This window comes from Barbus barbus, assembly GCF_936440315.1.
Source record: "Barbus barbus genome assembly, chromosome: 8".
NCBI classification, from domain to species: domain Eukaryota; kingdom Metazoa; phylum Chordata; class Actinopteri; order Cypriniformes; family Cyprinidae; genus Barbus; species Barbus barbus.
In genome coordinates, this window is record NC_136736.1 from 5,938,150 (window position 1) to 5,960,301 (window position 22,152).

The 22,152-nt window shown below is 39.2% G+C and overlaps 2 protein-coding genes across 2 annotated transcripts in view; one reads left to right on the plus strand and one right to left on the minus strand.

Moving 5' to 3' along the window:
• The first annotated feature begins 9,449 nt into the window (after positions 1–9,449).
• Positions 9,450–19,708, plus strand: LOC306874281 (gap junction alpha-5 protein-like). Its single transcript, XM_079424220.1, has 2 exons — positions 9,450–10,370; positions 16,265–19,708. The coding sequence occupies exon 2, from the start codon at positions 16,281–16,283 to the stop codon at positions 17,406–17,408; it is 1,128 nt and encodes a 375-aa protein (XP_079280346.1). The 5' UTR covers positions 9,450–10,370; positions 16,265–16,280; the 3' UTR covers positions 17,409–19,708.
• bcl9 (BCL9 transcription coactivator) overlaps positions 19,537–22,152 on the minus strand; it is a 42,971-nt gene continuing 40,355 nt past the window's right edge. Inside the window, exon 11 of the mRNA XM_079424219.1 lies at positions 19,537–22,115. Within this exon, the coding sequence (XP_079280345.1) occupies positions 20,998–22,115 (1,118 nt within the window). The 3' untranslated portion in view covers positions 19,537–20,997. The remainder of the gene's footprint in view (positions 22,116–22,152) is intronic.

A 22,152-nucleotide genomic window follows, 5' to 3' on the forward strand; every position in this document is an offset into this window, starting at 1 on the left:
CTGTCAGTTTTTATGGACAAGGTTACTGCTATGCTAAACCCATCAGAGAAAGCGGTTGCATCAATAATTATAGATCTGTTTTTTGTTGTTGTTTTTTTTTTTTGAAGGCTTGAAAGTTCGCAACAAACTCATATGGTTCTTTGAACACTTAAAAAAAAAATCCAAGCAGACATATAAACATTTTTTTTTTAATCATACATGGATAATAACACTGTGTAATCTGGCAAGAGATTACACAGTGTTTTTGTTTTTTTCTTCATGTCACAATAATGCATCAGGACATGGCTATAAAACCATTTATTTTTCTCATAATTTATGATACTAGTCATCAAAAGTAACATTATATTAGTCATGTAAATATATTACATTCAACATTTAAATTTACAATTAAATACAGTCAAATTTTACACATGCTTTTATAGCAACATAAAGCCAAAAGAGTCAAGTCTAATTTGTCAAAACCACAACCAATAATCCCTCTCTGGACAATGCTTTAGCCTGTGTGGACCACTTTTCATCCAACTGGAATGTGCTTTGGAAATGACATCATGGAGTAAGTGTTGCCATTGGCTGATACTGAAGAATGATGTTCAGGGGGTGGTTATGTGAGTGTTTACATTCTTTATATTAAACACTAGCAATGCCTCTGAATTATATCACAAGTCAGTGGTTAAAACATTTTATAGCTACTATAGACTAAGACTAACGTGATAAACCCAATGACCCTGTTGCATTTAATATAGATAAAATACAAGAGCAGGAAGATCACCCAAAATACCCTCTACTATCATTTTAACAGAAAAAAATGGTCACACTTTATTTTAAGGTCCAATTCTCAATACTAACAAACCAATAACTACGAATTTACCCTCAACAAACTCCTAATATGCTGCTTATTAATAGTTAGTAAGGTAGTTGTTAAGTTTAGGTATTGGGTAGGATTAGGGATGTAGAATATGATCATGCAGAATGTGTGCTTTATAAGTATTAATAAACAGCCAATATGTTAATAATAGGCATGCTAATAAGCAACTAGTTAATAGTGAGAATTGGTGCCTAAAATAAAGTGTTATCAAAAAATACTAAGTGAAGGCTGAGATTTTTGAATGCACCATGATCATTCAGGACACCAGTGTTAAAAGTCCAAAAAACAGAATACTTTGTGTTTATATAACAGGGGTGCCCAAACTTGTTTCCAAACTTGTGTTCAGCTTTGTTTTTGCTGTTTTTTTGAGGGGGTTTGGCCACTTATCAGACTGGAAGACTAGCTGGCCAACCACTTGAAGACCAGCCATGTAGACCAGCTTAAACCAGCTAAGGCTTAAGATGGTCTTAAGCAGGGGTGTCCAATCCTGCACCACGAGGGCCACTGTCCTGTAGAGTTTAGCTCCAACCCTAATTATACACATCTGAACCAGCTAATCAAGGTCATCAGTCTAACTAGAAACTTACAGGCTAATGTGTTGGAGCTGGTTGAAGCTAAAATCTGCAGGATATTGACCCATCTGGAGCAAGTTTGGACACCCCTGCTTAAGACCATCCTAAGTCTTAGCTAGCTTATGCTGGTCCATATTGTTGGCCAAGCTAGTCTCACAGACTGATAAATGGCCAAAACCCCTCTAATACCAACAAAAACGAGGCTGAGAGAAAAGAAGAGATCAGCAGGCCAGCTTAAGCCGTTTGTTTTAGGCATCTACTGAACTTTTTGGCAACCAGTATAGCCTGACAATAAATAAACCATATATTCTATCATAACCTAGTTCTCTTGCATGGACTTTTAGTCCTACACAAGTATCTCAACACCATCTGCATTAGAGTATGCTGGAGCAAACAGTCCTCATGTTAGCTTGACCCTGAAGCCTTCATTTAAAGGTGTTGCTTGTTGATATTGCCGGCGCTGGCAGCCTAAGCCAGCAGCAGAGTGGTGAATGGGTGTTGGGATTTTAAACAAAGGCATGATGTCATGATGAAGTTCGCTGTGTCCATTAGATGTGCGCACTGAGGCATGATCCCAGATTGTGCGAATGAAGCAGGCCCCAGGCTATGGCTAAGCATATGACCATCCCTCAAACAAAGTTATCTTACGCCGATCTGATTACATGCTGTTGCACCACATTTCCTGCTCCTAAGGGACTATTTAGCTGACAGCCATAAAACTACATAGGATACAGTGAAAGGCTAGCATTAGCATGCAGGTAGCATTAGCCATTAGCAGGGAAAAGGGATAGGGGGGACGTATCCCCTGTGCTCTCACTCTCTGTACAAAAATGTAATTGTTGGATAACTAAGGCAGGTTTAGAGAGGCAGTGTAGCTTTACTTTGAATGACTGAGACTTAATTTGACTTGGGATGTGTAAACTACTAAATAACAGTAGCTTTTGCAAGGATAGTGTTGTATTTATATCAAAGAACCCTTGCTGAAACTCTGGTCTAAACTGGTTTATACTTGCTAGTGTTGGTCTAGCTGGTGGACTTACGTAGACAAATGTTTACATGATATTTCCATTGGTTTATGATGGGAGTTTCTGCTAGTTAAGTTAGTTTAGAATCCTGCTGGGAAAACTAGTAAACCATTCTAGAGACAATCATCCAAAATTGAACAATCACTGCTCTTTAAGACCTGTTAAGTATTTTTACTGATTGTACATACATAATGTCTTTGTGAGCAATACTAACAGAATGTACCACATTCTCTCTTAAATCTGTAAAATGTGGGTTTACTTTCTAAATATTGCTCCAGACTGATATTGAACTCCTGCATGGTTTGACAATGATGCCCATTCTCTTGTTCTTCCATGGTAATCCCCATTAATCTATATTTTGTGGGTCTCTCGTCTCTGTTCTTTGTGCATGCCAGAGATACCAGCTACAATAAGGTGGATTTACCTGATTACTTCCATTCCACGTGGGAGACTAAAGAGTGAATGAAGCCTCACTGCAGACTTGCAATGCAAGAGATACTGTGAATGAGATTATTAAACTATAATGTGAAAACATATCTCTGTACGCCACTTTCTAGAGTAGCACAACCGCATGGTATACAATGGACAACACTCTTGGCAAACATCTTAACTACTGGGTTTGGTTGAGACTTTGTTGTAGATGACAAACTTCCAGCTTTCACTGGAGATCTTTTCTAACAAGGGGCTAAACATCCATTAGTGTGGCTAAATGATTACCTCCAAGAGCCAGAATGACCTGAAGAAAATGTTTTGCAGAAGCATGTTTATAAACAACTATCTCACCACACCCTGACCAAGAGCTCCAGCTTTCCATGGGCTTTAATGCATCGCCTACAATATTGAATTGGCAGGAGAAAGGGTGGAGAAAAGGTGATCAATTGTTCTGTCCAAACTCAAAGGAAATGGATATGAGACTTCCTGTGCATGTACATGTTGGTTAAGGTACAGCAAGAGGAAAGAAAGGCCCATGGCAATACAATAGAAAGACGGAAGGCAGACTGGTCACAAGTCACAAAGAGAGGCTAGAAGACTGAAGTCCAGTGGCCCTGATAAAGGAGGTTAAAAAGTGGCGAGGGGATCATCTTGACACTCAATCATGTTTATCAGCTCAAACCAGAGTTCACTGAGTTCAGAGAGCCTTGTTCTTCAAACGTTGCTTGAAGTTGGCATGAAATGGAAATTCACCCTATTTTCTTAAATTGAGTGGGTTCCCATTAGTTAAAGGGTTACTCCACCCCAAAATTAAAATGTTGTCATTATCACTTACCCCCATATCGTTCCAAACCTGTAAAAGCTTCGTATCCTTGTGGCGCGGCTGACACAGAACAGCATACGATATTTGCATCCAGCGGATAATCTCCAAAATGGCGATGAGATGAATTGCTGAATAAAGTCGTTATTTTTCATTTCTTTGCGTACAAAAAGTATTCTCGTCGCTTCACAAAGTTCAGATTGAACCACTGATGACAGATGGACTATTTTGATTATGTTTTTCATACTTTCTGGGCCTTGACAGTGGAATTTACTTGGCAGCCAATGGGACAGTCACAAACCTCCCGGTTTTCATCCAAAATATCTTAAATTGTGTTCCGAAGACGAACGAAGCTTTCACGGGTTTGGAACGACATGGGGGTAAGTGATTAATGACAAAATGTTCATTTTGGGGTGGAATAACCCTTTAAAATCACATTCTGGGGTGAAAGGGGTTTACAAATCAAATCTAGGGCAAAAATTGCCTTTATCCAATAATCACCCAGTAGATAGAACAGAGTACTTGCCCTAGTCGTCTTTTACATTTGCATCTCACAATACTGAAGAAAATATCTGTCGCTACTTATGTTGCATCATAAAATTATGTTGCGGGTCTTCTAATTCTGCTATTGCTGATTCAGTTAGCAGTTACATTACTCACAATTTAATTTAATTTATCTTTACTCTTGAATTTCAACAGGTTTTTACTATTTTTATTATTTCAGATGTGCTCAAAAATTAGTTAAGGGTAGATGCGTCTTAATCTCAGAATGTTCTAGACTATAAAACAAAATTCCAGTTGAAAACAACCTAATGTCAATAAAACTGTCTAGAATGTTATTAATGCAATTTTTTGGCAAATGTAAATGTAGCCATTGGCAATTAAATCCAAATCTAAGTACAAAGAACAATGCAGCAGAGTATTTCTGGTAACTTTCTTACACATTTTGCAGATTTTTTTCTCACATTGCATGCATCAGTCCTTGCCATGTATGAACGTGTGGTTGTCTGGCTCTTTCTCTCAGCCAGGATTCTGTCAGGGTCGAGTCAGATCGCTCTTTAACACCAGGTTGTAGAAGGGTCCACTCTCTCTCAGGTGATAACCCTGATGCAAAGGGTGTCTCTATCACTTGTTAGCATTATGCAGCTTCACGTCGTCCAGTATAAATAGATGATTTCAGCATCACGATTAGATTCACACTCCAACATAGCAGATGTGCAAAAATAACACTCAAATAATTAAAATATAAAAAAAATTATAATTCTACCATACGTGTGTCCATTGTCCATAACTACTGAAAAAATAGTTTATTTTACATAAAAAAACAGTATTCATCTATTAAAAATAGCTAAGTTCTTAAAAAGACACTAGCATCATTTGTTCGCAGAAGGCTTTATATTTTTGTTTCTAATTAAAAGACATTCCTTTTTAAATACGGCTACAGTGTCTAAATAGTTTTTGTGGTCACTGTGAGTAACTGTGAGCCACCAAATTCTAACCCAGCAAAACAAATAATAAATCAATAAATCCACTTTTTTTTAAACCCTTTGCCCCTATAATCTTAAAGCTGAATGTCAGCTCTGAAAGCGTCTAAGGTGTCAGCACTACCATTGTGATGAATAAGAATTTCGATAAAGATATTTGCTGAGTGTGGTAAGCTGCCATCTTTTCTACATTGTTTCCAAAAGGTGAATGCGAAAATAAACTTTGACACCAGAACACAAGAGCAGACAGAGACAGACACCAAGAGGTTGTTCTGCTTTTTTTGTCCATTTCAGAAAAAGTCAGCCATATCACTTTGAACACTGCCAATGTTTTGTTTGGCGTTTGCAGAGGGCTTTTACGTCATAATCCACTTGGCTGTTAGGACAACAATAAAGGTCAATATAAGGGACAGAAGCATGAAAGCAATAAATAAAGGAAAAGTCTGTCTTTTCATGCACGATCATCAGGTGGATTAACACTGTCTAGGTGTCTAAAATGTGAGGGGTCAGGCAGGTCACTATTCTTAGAACGGTCCTCGCAATGACTTCTGGGTAAATAAAAGATGGTCGAAATACAATTGATATGACTATCACTTTTAAGTGGCATTAACTTTTTTAATTGAATGAATACATAAGGTGTGAGCAGAGCTGAGAAGAACTTCTTTTGACCTTTAGCTGTTTGAGTAATATATAGCGATGATCTACATTATCATTTACACCCCTCACTGACCTTGTTCCAGGCTTATATGTGGTGTAGTGTGGTTTGGGCACACTGTGGCAGAGCTAAATGAAGAGAAAGGCATTTTATCGCTGTCCGTATGACCAGGACTGATGAGAGAGTGCTGTTAATCACAGCAGTGTTGATGACAACTTCAAGTGTCACAGTAACACGTTTCCTTTAGTGGTTCCAGCAGCTCTGGAGACCCGTTAAAGGAACAGAAGCAATATTCATTTGTATTATTAGTTACATTTGATTTACTGATAATTCCAGGTTTTTTAATTGATCAGAGATCTTGAGACTGGTGTCAGAAACAAAAACAAAGAAAGCAAACTCCAGACTGATTTAACTGAACAAAGCTAGTCCCGTCACATGGTGTGTCTCTTCAACGTCCCATTACCAATACACATCATGTGCCCGCATCACTCATAAAAGTGAAGGATTATAAAAGAGATATTTGTTGTCGAGTTGGTAGTGTGGCATATTACTTCTGTGGGAGAAACATTGTAATCAAAGGACTTTGTTGGATGAGTAAATCTTTGTTCTTTTAGAGACCCAAAGGCACTTTTAATAGCTTGGCAGTCATTGAAGTATCATGCTGATATTTTGAACAAATTTCCTAATCTTGATTACACTGATGATAAACTGATTATAAACAAAATTTCAGTTTGATAATATGAGTCAGATGATCCCCATGCAAAATGTTGTTTTATTTCCAATGGTGTTCAAAAGCTTGGGGCCAGTTTTGTTCTGCAAGGATGCATTAAACTGATCAAAATTGACACTCAATACATTTACGTAACATTTATGAGTGTTTCTTTTTAAAATAAGTTTTGTTCTTTTAAATTTTCTATTTGTCAAAGGATAGAAACAAATGTATCATGATTTTCACAAAAATATTAAGCAGTTCAACTGTTTTCAACATTGATAAGAAGAAGAAGAAGAAGAAGAAGAACAAGAATAATATTAGATTTCTTTCTTATGATTAGAAGCATATTAGAATGATTTCTGGAGGATCATGTGACACTAAAGACTGGAGCAATTATTCTGAAAATTCAACTTTGCATCACAGGAATAAATGACATTTTAAAATATATTCAAATATAAAACAGCTGTTTTAAATTGTAATAATATTTCACAATATTAAAGTTTTCACTGTATTTTTTAATAGATAAATGCAGCCTTGCTGGGCAGAAGAGACTTCTGAAAAAATAAAAAATTTAAATAAAAACAAAACATGAAAAATCATACCTATCCCAGATGCTTTAGTGTATGTTTGGTATTTTAGAAACCACAGATATTAAAACAAATAAACGCAAAGAATGTTTGACCTAAGAAATGTGTAGACACTGCTCTGTAGTGTGTAGACACTGCTCTGTAGTGTGTAGACACTGCTCTGTAGTGTGTAGACACTGCTCTGTAGTGTGTAGACACTGCTCTGTAATGTGTAGACACTGCTCTGTAATGTGTAGACACTGCTCTGTAATGTGTAGACACTGCTCTGTAATGTGTAGACACTGCTCTGTAATGTGCAGACACTGCTCTGTAATGTGCAGACACTGCTCTGTAATGTGTAGCCACTGCTCTGTAATGTGTAGACACTGCTCTGTAATGTGTAGACACTGCTCTGTAATGTGTAGACACTGCTCTGTAATGTGTAGACACTGCTCTGTAATGTGTAGCCACTGCTCTGTAATGTGCAGACACTGCTCTGTAATGTGCAGACACTGCTCTGTAATGTGTAGACACTGCTCTGTAATGTGTAGACACTGCTCTGTAATGTGTAGCCACTGCTCTGTAATGTGTAGCCACTGCTCTGTAATGTGTAGCCACTGCTCTGTAATGTGTAGACACTGCTCTGTAATGTGTAGACACTGCTCTGTAATGTGTAGCCACTACTCTGTAATGCAGTGCTTCTCAAAGTCCGGACTCTGGTCCAGATCCAGACCCCAGGGGGAATTCAATCCGGACCCACCTCCAAGTCTGTGAGAAACACTGGTGTCAGCAAATATAAACAAAAAGCATGCTTCAGGGGACTTGTTCAATAAACACGTTTACCAAACAAGCCAGGCTTATTTCAGTTAATCTGACTTATTTTGAACCAAATCAATTGACAATAAGTCAGACTAACTGAAATAAACCTGACTTATTTGGTAAACGTGTTTAATGAAACAGGGCCCAGAACTGTTTTGAGAAGATGCTTAAGTTTTGAGGCATGTATTATTAGGCTGCTACTAGGGGAGAGCGGGGCACAAAGTAACACTTTTTGACTTTCCCAAATTGTGTAAGTCCACTTCGTGTTCGGAGTATAATTTTTTTATCCACAGTAATTTCACACTTGTCTAGTACACATATGTCACTTTGTTTCATAAATATAGTGTATACGTTTTTCTTTAGTGAAATGTGACAACATGCCCCGTAGGTGGGGTACATTGTAACAGCTGAGGGGCACGTTGTAACATGACCATATGACACCCTAAAATGTTATCTGATCTTATGAAAAAAATATACAAGATAAACTAAAATATTTTGTCAATAAAATAAAATAATTATTTATTTTAAATAAAATAATGGCGTTTTTTAATAATTAAAAGTAATCTGATTTTTGAGTTTGACAATGAGCACATTGCAACCATGCCTGGGACGGCCCATATAAACGAGGCAAAATGCTTTCCATGTCTTGAAATAATAATTTCTGAACATTAAACAATGATTGTCAGTCGTTTCTCATTAAAATGCATTAAAGTAAATAGTGTGAATTACATCGCTGATGTCATAGAATAGCACGGCAGGGCAGATTGTAACGCAGTGTTACACTTACCCCATCTGGCAACTTTAATTTAAAACCGGTTAGTGTCTTCTGCTAGTTAGAGGCATTAAAAAAAAATCTAAACTGATAAATGACAGATTGGAGATTAAAATAATAGGAGATTTGTCTCATTTTAAATTAGTAATAAAAACTGAGATGAAAAATATCTATGTCTTTGCAGACACTTAAATGAATTGTTTTGCCACTTTTGCATTTGTTATTAATGTATTTTGAATGCAAAGGGTATTTTATTTAATTTTTTTAATTAGTGTTTTTATTTGTTTGCTTGTTTATGTATGTTCATTAAAAGCATACTTTTGTAGTTTTGTAATAACCAGCTGTCCGGACCTTTGACATCGATGAATATTGGACCTTTGAATGTAGACTTTGAGAACCCCCTTCTGTAATGGATGAATATCATCCTTATATAGGAGTGCGTGATGCTATGATAAAACAGGCTTAAAGCATTAATAATAATGGCCTATTGGGTTTTGATTGAGTTAGAGGCACATATTTAAAAAATAAAAAATAAAAAACTCAAAGCAAAATAAGCTAACGTTTCAGTTGAGTCGTATGAACCTTCTAGAGCTCAAAATAATAATCAGGAGACACAATAACCACAAGCCTGAGTCAATTCCCCATTGTTTCTCAATACAATCTCACTTTCCTTCCTGATGAGGAGATATTCCTTCAACTAAAATAGAGTGGCAGTCCAGCATTGTGAGAGGAGAGCAGAAGGAGGAGTAGAAGGAGGTGGCGAGGGAAAGGGAGGGAAAGGAGGTGGTACTGCTCTGGTGGTATTTCTTAACATGTCCTTTGAGTATGAGGGCACTTCCAGATCGTCCATGATGGTGGTCGGCCTGCTAGCAGCTGTTTCTGATTATCTGTCATCCCCTGACACAGAGAGGACAAGGACTCATCTAAAGAGAAGACTGAATTGATTGGTTTATTTTACACTAGACGTATCTTAAGATTCATTCTGGGGTGAAATAACAGAGGTGAGCATCTATAAAGACATTCATCTTTCCGTTCGCAAACCCAGAGACTGCGGCTAGAAACTACCTCAGCGAGTCATCCATCAATTCCAGCTTTATCTTTGAAGGAGATGACTTACATTTTGTCAACTGGCTTAATAAAGAGTCCATCTTCACCATCAGTCTGTGGAATATACTGATGACAAGTGAACAAGAAGCAATCTGTCTGAAAACAGCCTTGTGTCCACAACTCGACCCTGTCAGGAAGATACAACAGGAAGAAAAAGAGCTGCAGTTCAATCACCTTATTCCCACTGAGGTGTCAACATACCTCCTTCAGCATCCCTTCCAATAAGACAGCATCAACAGTCTGACTCCATTCCAGATCGTTCATCAGAAACACTCTAATCACAGAACATATGAACAGAACCATATATCAAAGTAAAGATTCAGCTGAGGTTTGAAGGCCTCTGAGGCTCAGTGACTGTCAGCCAGCTAATCGCACATCCTAAAAGCAGAAGAAACAGGAAGTGTTCTCAGGTAAAGAGGCAGAGCGATCAAGAATCTGTCAAGATTCATCCCTAAACAGCCAACTGTTTACCCATCAGTTGACGGAGACAAACGCACACCTGTCGGATCAACAGACACCTGTTGGTCCACAACTATTAAAGGTATGTAAAGCATTATATACACACATTCTGTTTAAAGTAATATTAGTGAATGAATGGAAATGTCTTCAATATGCCTGAAATTGAATATATGTGACCCTGGACCACAAAACCAGTCATAAGTAGCACGGGTATATTTGTAGCAATAGCCAACAATACATTGTATGGGTCAAAATGAAAGATTTTTCTTTTATGCAAAAAAATCATTAGGATATTATGTAAAGATCATTTTCCATGAAGATATTTTGTAAATTCCCTACCATAAATATCAAAACTTAATTTTTGATTAGTAATATGCATTGCTAAAACTTCATTTAGACAACTTTAAAGGCGATTTTCCTTTTTTTTTTTTTTTTTGCACCATCAGATTCCAGATATTCAAATAGTTGTATCTCAGGCAAATATTGACCAATCCTAAGAAATATCATCTATGGAAAGCTTATTTATTCAGCTTTCAGATGTATAATATATATATATATATTTCAGATATATATATATTTTTTTTTTTTTTTTTTTTTTTTTTTTGTACAAGCATAATTTGTTGCCACAGAAACGAATAAAACAAAAACAAATATTATTACATATTTCTTTAAATGTCACATGTTGGAATCATAACTCAAATATTGATGTTCCTAATATGTATGACTTCCTGACATTAATCAGAGTCTAAGGAGCGGAGGAATATTTTTGGCACACAGTAAAATTCTGAATATGAAATTCAATAGGTGTTTCACTGATCTAATTTAATCTAACCTTGCAGACTTTGGCTGAGAATCAATATTAGGTCTCTCTATTCAATTAACATGCTGGGAACTAATAGGAAAAGCCTGATGAATAAACTGTAATAATGGATTCCCAGAAGAGCGTCTTTGAATACATCGACACACACAATGGGAGCCTTGAATTGACTTGTGAATGAGTATCTTATGACAAAACTCAATCTCTAAAGCATAGCCTTGTTGCTCCTTCTGCTGTTTTTAGTTTTCAGATGTCATCAAGTTATTTCAGTCACGCTGTCAGCTGCATTAAATTGCTGATCACACTCTTATGCATACACACCCATTCTTCTGGAAAAGCTCCCACAGCTCATCTTCTGATTCTTGACTGTAAAGCAGACACGTCCATCTGTTCAGGGGTATACGAGCAGACAACTGGTTTTATTAATACATTTTTTTGGAGGAGCCAATCAGTGTTAGACTCATCGCTCAGTGCTGATTTATTGCAAGGATTTTAAATCTAAATCTAATATATTAGTAATATAGATTCTCTGTTTGCATTGCTACTGACTCTGAATTCCACATCTATGTAGCTATCAGGCTTCCTTTATTGTGCCGTCTGCCACAGTGCTGACTCAAACAGACACGACAATCAGAGGCCGGAAGAGCATGGTTCTCTTCTTGATGGCTGTTTAGCAGCCCCTATCTATCTCCAGATGACCCTGCCACAAAAAAAAACTCCCGCATTGTTCTCCTTTCCTCGGGTAAACAAGTGGAGAAGGGAGTAGGTCTCACCACCTTCCTCCTGAAAGTTTCACTAACACAGAAATAGCGCTGAGAAATGTTCACATAGTTAGACTGCTGATGTACAGTTTGCTGACCCATGACACTTTTTATAGCAACTAAAAATCCCTGCAACAAAAACAGGTAAATGTTTTGTTTATATAAGCTTCAGTTAGACTGATATGAAGAACTAAGCTCAACTAACGATAATAATAACGGCTACGAGTGTGATATTGCATTTATACAACTGTTCGACGATACGTGCGTGTAAATACATACGAAACGACAACGGAGTGTCTTTAAAAGTCCTCTTTTGTGCAGAACTACTTCCTTACAGTTTAACTTTCCTGCATCTGACAGCATTCATTCTTCAGCTCAATCTCATATTCACAATAAATCATGAGTTTGAATGGCCGAGGTAAGTCTGCTCTCGGCGGCTTCATGAGCGCTGAACAGCCGCTGACACCCTGGAGCTCGCATCTCTAAAAACGTTGAAGCAAATTTTAAAATAGACGTTTTATTAACAAACTGAATATTTTAAGTCAATGCCAAAAAAAAACCTTAAAACTACATTCCGTAACACAAAATTATTATAAAATTTCATATTTATAAATTTATGGTGGATTTGGGCATCCGCCATGACATTTGCAGCGATAAATACGGCAAGCGGAGTGATACAAATGGTGCGAGTTCTGTTATCACTAGAATATCACACTCCTCTCAGCCAATCAGATTCGAGGACCAGAAAGAACTGTACAATACAGTACAATATAACATAATATAATATGATGAGCAATAGGAGTAGCCGTGCAATATTGTTCATTTATCAGCACGACTGAGATTTGGCTTTAGTTAGATTAGTGAGATTTAGTCTACACAACTACATTCTCACCTACAAACTCGTAAACCTATAAAGCACAGTCTTTTAAGTGTGCAAATAACCTCTTTGGCCTCAGTGTCTTGAACTCAGCCAGTTTCCTTTCAAGTGCCTTGTAAGAGGGAAATTATATTGTTTAGGATTGTTTCCTTAAAGTGGAGGGGAGTGAGACACACTTATATAGCGACTCCGCCAAATTCAGTCTGTCTTTAAAGACGCGGTTCCCACATCTGATGCCAAACTGTCCTTCCCAGTAATTGTTGACAACATATGTATATATAGAGAGACTGAATTCGCAGAATAACAATAGCAATAAATATTATAGGAATATAGGTGTCAAATTATAGGAATCAAACTATGTAAAGAATAATGAATAATCATTTGGTCATTACTGTATCAAATCAGTCAAGAAGCAATGAGCCTATTCTTCTGTATGTGAACTTTAGAGGAGGAAGTTGATAAAGGCTGAAAACCTCCCTCCTTGCTGAAACGCATTCTTAAAATAATGCTGGTGGGGCATCAAGCTCAAGACTGATAAACTTCTGGCAGAGTGGGTCTGAATAAGGTCTGTTTACACAGTGCGTTTCTGCAGTTAAATTTACATCCAAATATTTTCTCAATACTTCCCACAGACAAACTGTTTCTTAAACACAGAGTCTTACCCAAGTTCTCACGTTAAAGCAATGAGAGTATTCTGGGCTCCCTCTTCCCATAAACCCCCTTGAGGACTGAGACTCTGATGCTAAACTTTGCATTAATCCAGAGGGAGAGAGAGCGAGACCAATAGAGAGCATCATTACACTGTGTAATTGGTACATATGTACCAACAAAATTTTAAAAAGTAAAAAATAATACACGTTTATCCAGCATCACCCTGCCCTAAAGGACAACTGAACATTTCCCATGACATTTAAATATGACAAGCTTTATGACTTGAGTGTAGTCTTAAAGGAATAATTCACCCAAAAATGACAACTTTGTCATCATTTACTCACCCTCATGTTGTTCCAAACCTGTATAAATTTCACACAAAAGAAGATATTTTGAAGAACCAAAGAGTTGTTGGATACCCATTGACTTCCATAGTATGGAAAGAAATGCTATAAGTCAATGGGGACCACGAACTCTTAGATTACCAGCATTCTTCAAAATATTCACGGTTGCTTTAAAATAACAGGAAACGCTCAGCCATCAAATACCCAGAAAAGACAAATGCCACTAAATATCTACTTCTTTGCTTATTTTTAGCTGTAGGTTCCTCAAATTCTTCCGTCTCCTTTTCTCAGACTCCCAGTGCTTGAGTGTGTGTGGGAAAAGTTTGTATTGAATAACAGAAATCTACACACACACACACACACAGCCCAAATATACAGTTGCTGCATGTTTGACATCTTTGTCCTTGTTTTATAACAGCATGAGAAGGCACTAAGCAGTGCAGTATATGACTATACTATCTAACACAGATTTCAAAATAGCATACAACTAGCATTATTTATCCCATATCTTAATGTGGCAGAAACAATAAGAATAGTGTGATATTCTGAATGCAGCTTAGGAGTCACAAAGTAATACTGTCTCTATGAAAAATCAAGGTTGGAATTGTACCAAAGTCCGACCACAGTGCACAATGCACTTAAACAGGCCTTAAATATTGTTACATTTTGAGTACGTGCCTAAATTTTACTACACTATATATTATTGTACATAAGTACATAGAAGAAATTAGCATGAACTTTTAGGGGAATTTGAATTTCATTGGTCAATAAGACTTGATACTGACATCTACTGGTGTGGGTGAAATTTAACAAAAATAATAATAACCAACGATAAGGTTTAGCACAACATGTACAGTGGGGCAAATAAGTATTTGACACACTGCCGATTTTTCAAGTTTCCCCACTTACAAAGAATGGAGAGATCTGTCATTTTCATCGTAGGTACACCTCAACTGTGAGAGACAGAATATTTTTTAAAAATCCAGAAAATCCCATTGTATGATTTTATTGCATGAAATAAGTATTTGATCACCTACCAACCAGCAAGAATTCTGGCTCTCACAGACCTGTTAGTTTGTCTTTTAAGAAGCCCTCCTATCCTCCACTCATTACCTGTATTAATTGCACCTGTTTTAATTCGTTACCTGTATAAAAGACACCTGTTCACACACTCAATCAATCAGACTCCAACCTCTCCACTATGGGCAAGACCAAAGAGCTGTCTAAGGACACCAGGGACAAAATTGTAGGACACAAGGCTGGGATGGGCTACAGGACAATAGGCAAACAGCTTGGTGAGAAGGCAACAACTGTTGGCGCAATTATTAGAAAATGGAAGAAATTCAAGATGACTGTCAATCTCCCTCGGACTGGGGCTCCATGCAAGATCTCGCCTCGTTGAGTATCAATGATCCTGAGAAAGGTGAGGGATCAGCCTAGAACTACACGGGAGGATCTGGTCAATGACCTGAAGAGAGCTGGGACCACAGTCTCAATGGTTACCATTAGTAACACACTACACCGTCATGGATTACTACTACACCGTCACTGCAGCACGTGCAAGGTCCCCCTGCTCAAGCCAGCACATGTCCAGGCCCGTCTGAAGTTTGCCAAAGACCATCTGGATGATCCAGAGGAGGCATGGGAGAAGGTCATGTGGTCAGATGAGACCAAAATAGAACTTTTTGGTATAAACTCCACTCGCCGTGTTTGGAGGAAGAAGAAGAATGAGTACAATCCCAAGAACACCATCCCAACCGTGAAGCATGGGGGTGGAAACATCATGCTTTGGGGGTGCTTTTCTGCAAAGGGGACAGGACGACTGCACCGTATTGAGGGGAGGATGGATGGGGCCATGTATCGCGAGATTTTGGGCAACAACCTCCTTCCCTTAGTAAGAGCATTGAAGATGGGTCGTGGCTGGGTCTTCCAGCATGACAATGACCCCAAACACACAGCAAGGGCAACTAAGGAGTGGCTCTGTAAGAAGCATTTCAAGGTCCTGGAGTGGCCTAGCCAGTCTCCAGACCTGACCCCAATAGAAAATCTATGGAGGGAGCTGAAACTCTGTGTTGCCCGGCGACAGCCCCAAAACCTGAAAGATCTGGAGAAGACCTGTATAGAGGAGTGGGCCAAAATCCCTGCTGCAGTGTGTGCAAACCTGGTCAAGAACTACAGGAAACGTCTGAACTCTGTAATTGTGAACAAAGGTTTCTGTACCAAATATTAAGTTCTATTTTTCTATTGTATAAAATACTTATTTCATGCAATAAAATGGAAATTAATTATTCAAAGATCATATAATGTGATTTTCTGGATTTTTTATATTCCGTCTCACAGTTGAGGTTTACCTACGATGAAAATTACAGATCTCTCCCTTCTTTGTAAGTGGGAAAAAATTGGCAGTGCATCAAATACTTATTTGCCCCACTGTTTGTACAAACAGAAGACATTAACTGTAACAGCATGAAAGTAAATTAGTAAAGGATACGTTTTCCCTTCATTCACACTACTGTTTTTTCTCAGGCTCTTCTGACTAGTCATGGCTGACTGGAGTCTGCTGGGGAACTTTCTAGAAGAAGTCCAGGAGCATTCCACCTCGGTGGGAAAGGTGTGGCTCACCACTCTTTTCATCTTCCGGATCTTGGTCCTGGGCACGGCCGCCGAGTCCTCGTGGGGCGACGAGCAGGAAGACTTCACCTGCGACACGGAGCAGCCCGGTTGTGAGAACGTTTGTTACGATCGAGCATTTCCCATTGCGCATATCCGATTCTGGGTGCTCCAGATTGTGTTCGTGTCCACGCCTTCTCTCATCTACATGGGACACGCAATGCACATTGTCCGCAGAGAGGAGAAGAGGAGGAAAGAGCAAGATGATGAAGGGCCGCAAAGAGATGGAGAGAAGTACCCAGAGGAAGAAAAGAACTGTGATAAGGAGGATGAAGGTGGAGGTGGGAAGTTGCGATTGAAGGGGGCTTTGCTACAAACGTACGTACTAAGCATCCTCATCCGCTCTGTAATGGAAGTGATCTTCATCATAGTCCAGTACATGATCTATGGAGTCTTCCTTAATGCGCTCTACGTGTGTAAGGCCACTCCATGTCCGCATGCGGTTAACTGCTACATCTCGAGACCAACAGAGAAGAACGTTTTTATTGTGTTTATGCTGGCGGTAGCGGCTGTGTCGCTATTTCTCAGTATCGTAGAACTCTATCATTTGGCGTGGAAGCAGTTTAAGGGTTGTTTGCAAAGATATAAGGCTTCCAAACAGCGACCAAATACACCATACATCGTAGCTGCAGTCTCACGAAACCTGTCCACACCAAACAGAGCCTGCACTCCGCCTCCTGACTTCAACCAGTGCCTGACATCTCCACCGTCTTCCCCTACCATACAGACACACGCACACTCGCTTTTACATCTGACCTGCCCACCTTTTCACGACCGGTTTGAGCACCAGCAAAACTCAGTGAACATGGTCACTGAACGCCATCGAGGTCAAGACTACCTAGGTGTCAACTTCTTGAGCTTCTCACATACACCTACAGAGATGCCCAATTCATACGGCTCGCCTTCGTTTCCAAGCAGTGATTTCGTTGAGGACAAGCGAAGATTTAGCAAGAGCAGCGGGACCAGCAGCCGCATGAGACCGGATGACCTTGCAGTATAGCACTGACCGATCGCATCTGGAAAAAGGTCGTCTAGTGCGACTAGTCATAAATCTGTGACATGATTTTGCACTTGACCTTACATATTTACTTAATTGCTGACTGATAGACTGAGCCAGAATATCAGTTCACACATTTGCACAGATGCATAATGTGAGTGATGCATAAAGAAAACCATTTGACCATTTTTTGAAAAAAAAAAAAAAACTACTTGAAATCAAGACATGTTATACTTAATATGCTTATCTTTATAATCTTTCATTCTTTCAAAAATTTGAAACCTGTTCAACCTCTGAAATGCCATTTGTCGCTTTGCATTTGGTCTAATGCATTGGAAACATAAAATCAAGCCAACTTTTTAACTCTGAAATACACCAGTTTCACTGTAATAATGCACCATAACATACTATTGCACCATAATGAGATGTTTTTTTCTCTTTATTGGTAAATTAAATGTTTATATTTTATTTGCTGATCTTATCAGTATTTAAATATTCTAGACTGCTGATAAGAAAATTTACGTTTCTTTCTTCGTCAAATGCATTTCTCAAATGAAAAATGGACGTTGAGCTTATCATTTGAAATGGACATTTTGCATTTTGAACACTTATGGTGACTTCCCAACCCATATTGATTGCAACAGGACAACGGACAGAGACAAATGCGATGTGAAATATTGAAAACATTTAAATATTACTGTAAATCCAGGGACTGGCCAGCTCTGAAGAAACATTTGCATCTAATTTAATAAAACCAAATCATCCTGACAGTGCAAGAGTGATTTAAACTGAGAAAATCTTGGGTGAAGAGCTCTTGAACTGAGCCCAAATATGTATACTTTGCCTGAAAATATGAAAGCAAAAGGAATGTAAAAGAATTTTTTAACCTTTGCAGTATTTCTAATTCTGTTTGTAAAAACAGATGTGCTTGTTCTTAATTTTATGTATAAGTGTTTTTTTATGTTATGAATGCATACTGCAGTAAAGATAAAATAAAAAACTAAAAATGGCAGCATACACAAAACCCCCTACCACTTACATGTCAAATGGCATCTAACCAATCATGTCACGGCTACCACTAGATGGCGCAACCACTCTCCACTACAATACAAAGCTAGCCAGTAGACATGCACTCCACTCATCAGAATGCTCTGTGTAATCTAATAGGTCATGTGTTGTTATCCTGACACTGAAGTGCTTTACATTTTGTGCTGGTGGATAAATAGGGACCAAATAAGTGAACTAGTCTCCTTGCAGCAGCTGCTAAATCTCATCTAACCTCGGCTAAAATTAGCCCTGCAATGGAAAGCACTCTCCACCATCAGTTCAAAAGCAACGTGCTGGATGATTATTGCACCACAAACAAACATACATTTTGAAAGAATTTACTAAAAGACATTGAGGTTGGAAAAAGACTGGTCCACTTACAGGAGAATCAAGCCACGGTCAGCCAAGCATGAATTCTCCACAAACAAATGAACAATTAGCAAAGACTGTAAGTGTAACTGCAAACATACATAATTTAAAGTTGTTAATATCTGAAGTGAGATAATACACAATGAGATATGCCATTTTTAACGTACTTTACCTGTACCTGTAATTCTGCCATCTGCATAAGCAGGCTATATAGAATCTGTAACTGTAAACATAAATTAACATTTTAATATTTTTTACTAATTTGATTGTTTTAAATGACCAATAAGAGTGTTGTTCGAAGCTTTTCCATAGCAATAATCCGAAATGGCAAAATTGAGATTCTCCATAAATTCAAAGTAATCACATATTTGTGATTTACCTGATGGTTTTATACAAAGCACATTGCAATACATGAAAAATGCATTGCTCAAAAATACCCAGGGGTGATTACCTTGTGGAATTTGCATTACAACATTCTAGTACCAAATTATATCTTTAAAAACTTGCTACACCACCCCTAAACCGGATTAAATATGTTACACCTGCCAACTCGATCATACAAATAATAACAGATTCCAAATAATCATGTCTTGTTGGCTTTGTGCAACTGGTAGCCAAACATTTTTTAAAGGAAAACATAACCTGCCACTAGGGGGCAGAGGAAGACCATTAGTAGCCATGAGATACACACAAAGGCATTGACACCCTTTATACCAAACAATATATTTTATTTGTTGTCCAACACCACAGCCCAGCCTTAGGAAGTGGTTCAGTACCAAATTCAATGGAGTTACACATGACGAGCATCAACACAGGAGGGGCAGGGACAAGAAGACAACCTATTAGCTTTTTTTCTGTTTTTGCTTTAATAATCATTTGTTTTCTACAAAAAAAAAAAAAAAGAAAGAAAAAGCCCACCCTCCAGTAGCTCAGATGTTGTCAGCGCTGCACTGTATAGCTGTACACAGCCAAGCGATTTTCAATGTATTCTGCAGTGGTGGCAAACAGCGACAGCTTGACTGCAGTCCTTGTCGGACAGACACAGATATGCAGACAGTAGCCTGAGTGTCACTGCAGAACTGAGTGCTGCTGGTTTATGGGGTTCAAAAATGCCCCTCCACAGTCACCCTCACCTGTACCCAGACCAGCTCACAGAGGTTTCTAAAACAGGAAAGGGAGACCACACTGCATACATCTGATTACTGCTCCTACTGACTGTCAAAGTGTTTTTCTCTACAATTAAAAAAAAAAGGAGAAAAGAAAACACTTTATTCTTTACAGTTAATTCTTGTTTGTGCTTTTTTAATAATACTATGATCTGTATGAGGTCTTAGTTTGGTTTTATCATACACTGGAGTAGCAAAGAAAATTAAATTTAAAATATTCTGTACGCCCCACAGTCCACAGTATTTTGTGGTGCTGTTGTGTCACCTACTGTCCACAAACAACCACTTCAATCCCCCCTTTACAAATGAAGACGAAAAAAAAAAACTATAGAAATCACTGGTAGAATCCCTTTAACAACACAAGTACAGTACACACATACAAAGAGCATTTCCTGTTTGGAGGGAAGTGATGCGATGAGATGTAAACATATAGCCAAGACGGTGCACCTTGTGACAAAATGTTCCTTGACTTTTCCACTTTCATGTCTATTCTTTCAGTTCTTGGACTTTTTTTTTTCCAACAATCTTTCCTGGTTTCCAACTATGTATAAAAGTACAATGAAGCCCCTAAACGGTCATATTGGTTTGCTGTAGACTTTGTGTGGCATCTTGTCCACAATGTCAAACAAATATCCTCGACGTGAGTCGGTCTTGTAAATTCCATATACATTCCCAAGTTATCGAAAAAAAGTCCCTTCCAAACGGTGCCGGACCTGAGCCCAACTTTGAGGAAAGCACAATTAGCTTCTCACACTTCTGCCTGTTTAATGACATTACCATTGCAGAAGATGCCCTGTGAACACATCCATGTGTATGTGATGGACACCCATCACTGAGTAAGCTATAAACCTTGCTCTAACCAGGTGTCAGGGTGTGTATGTGCACAGAAAATGTCCCGGTTTCCACACGTATCTGCTTGACAACAAAGTGTTTCTTTTTGTCTTTCATTAGGAAGGTTTTTATTTCACAGGTTACACAGTTTCCCGACTGTTCAAAATTGTAGTGGAGGCTCAAAACATTATATTCCCAGGGTTCCCTGGACCAGGGTTAAATCCCATGCCCATGTCTGCTGCCATTCCCCGAGGCCTCATCTGAGAGGGCATCATCATAGTCTGCTGAGGACCGCTCATCCCTTGTAGTGACATCATCATGTTAGGAGAGCCCACAGGGCCAGGGTGGTTGTACATCGGCCGTTCCTTTCCTTGCATCATTCCAGGGCCTCCCATCATTCCTGGCTGCTGGCCAGGAGACAACATCCTGTGCTGTGGCCCCATCATACCCTGACCCATAAAACCTGGGGGTCTCATGGGGTTGTGGCCTGGATTACCCATGGGCATGTCCTGTGGTCCCATATGTCCAGGTCCAGGAGGACCACCCATTCCCTGCATGGGGAGGCCCATCCTCGGATTGCCCTCACCCATCATCCCCTGCATTTGGGGAAAGCCAGGTGGGCCAGACGGGTGTGGTGGCTTCCCAACAGGGGCGTCTCCACCACGAGGGAAGTAGGACAGAGTCTGGCTAGGCTTCTCAGAGGGGATAATTCGAGAGAGGTCAAACTCTGGGATACCTGACGCACCTGGTCGCATGACCTCATGTAGATCTGAGTCAGTGAAGACACCCGGCATGTTATTAAACTCCTGGCCTCCTGGAGTGTTAGGTTTACACATACCTGGCTCACCACCAGGTCCATGAGGCATATTGCCCATCCTGCCCAGCAGGCCCCCTTCACCCTGGAAACCCATCCCGTGAGGGAAGCCACCCTGGTGCCCGGGACCATTGTGAGGAAAGGGAACCTGCTGTGGAGGTGACTGTCCTGGAGGGAAGCCCTGTCCTCGGTGAGGAAGACCCATACGCCCCTGTGGCATCATCTGGTTGTTGCCCATGCCAGGGTCTTGGGAGACTGGGTTCATCATCATACCATGAGGCATCATGCCTGGACCCATAGGCCCAGAGTGAGGAGGCATATTGGGGCCCATGGGATTGGGCGAGGGCATCTGGTTTGGCATGCCATGGGAAAGTGGCTGGGAGCCCATAGTGTTCATCCCCATTGGGCTGAGGGAAGGCATGGGACCAGAAGAGTTGGGTGTCATCATTCGAGGATGACCTGGGTGATGGTTCACACCCATACCTACAAAGAGAACCAAAAGATTTTGATTTAGTGGAAA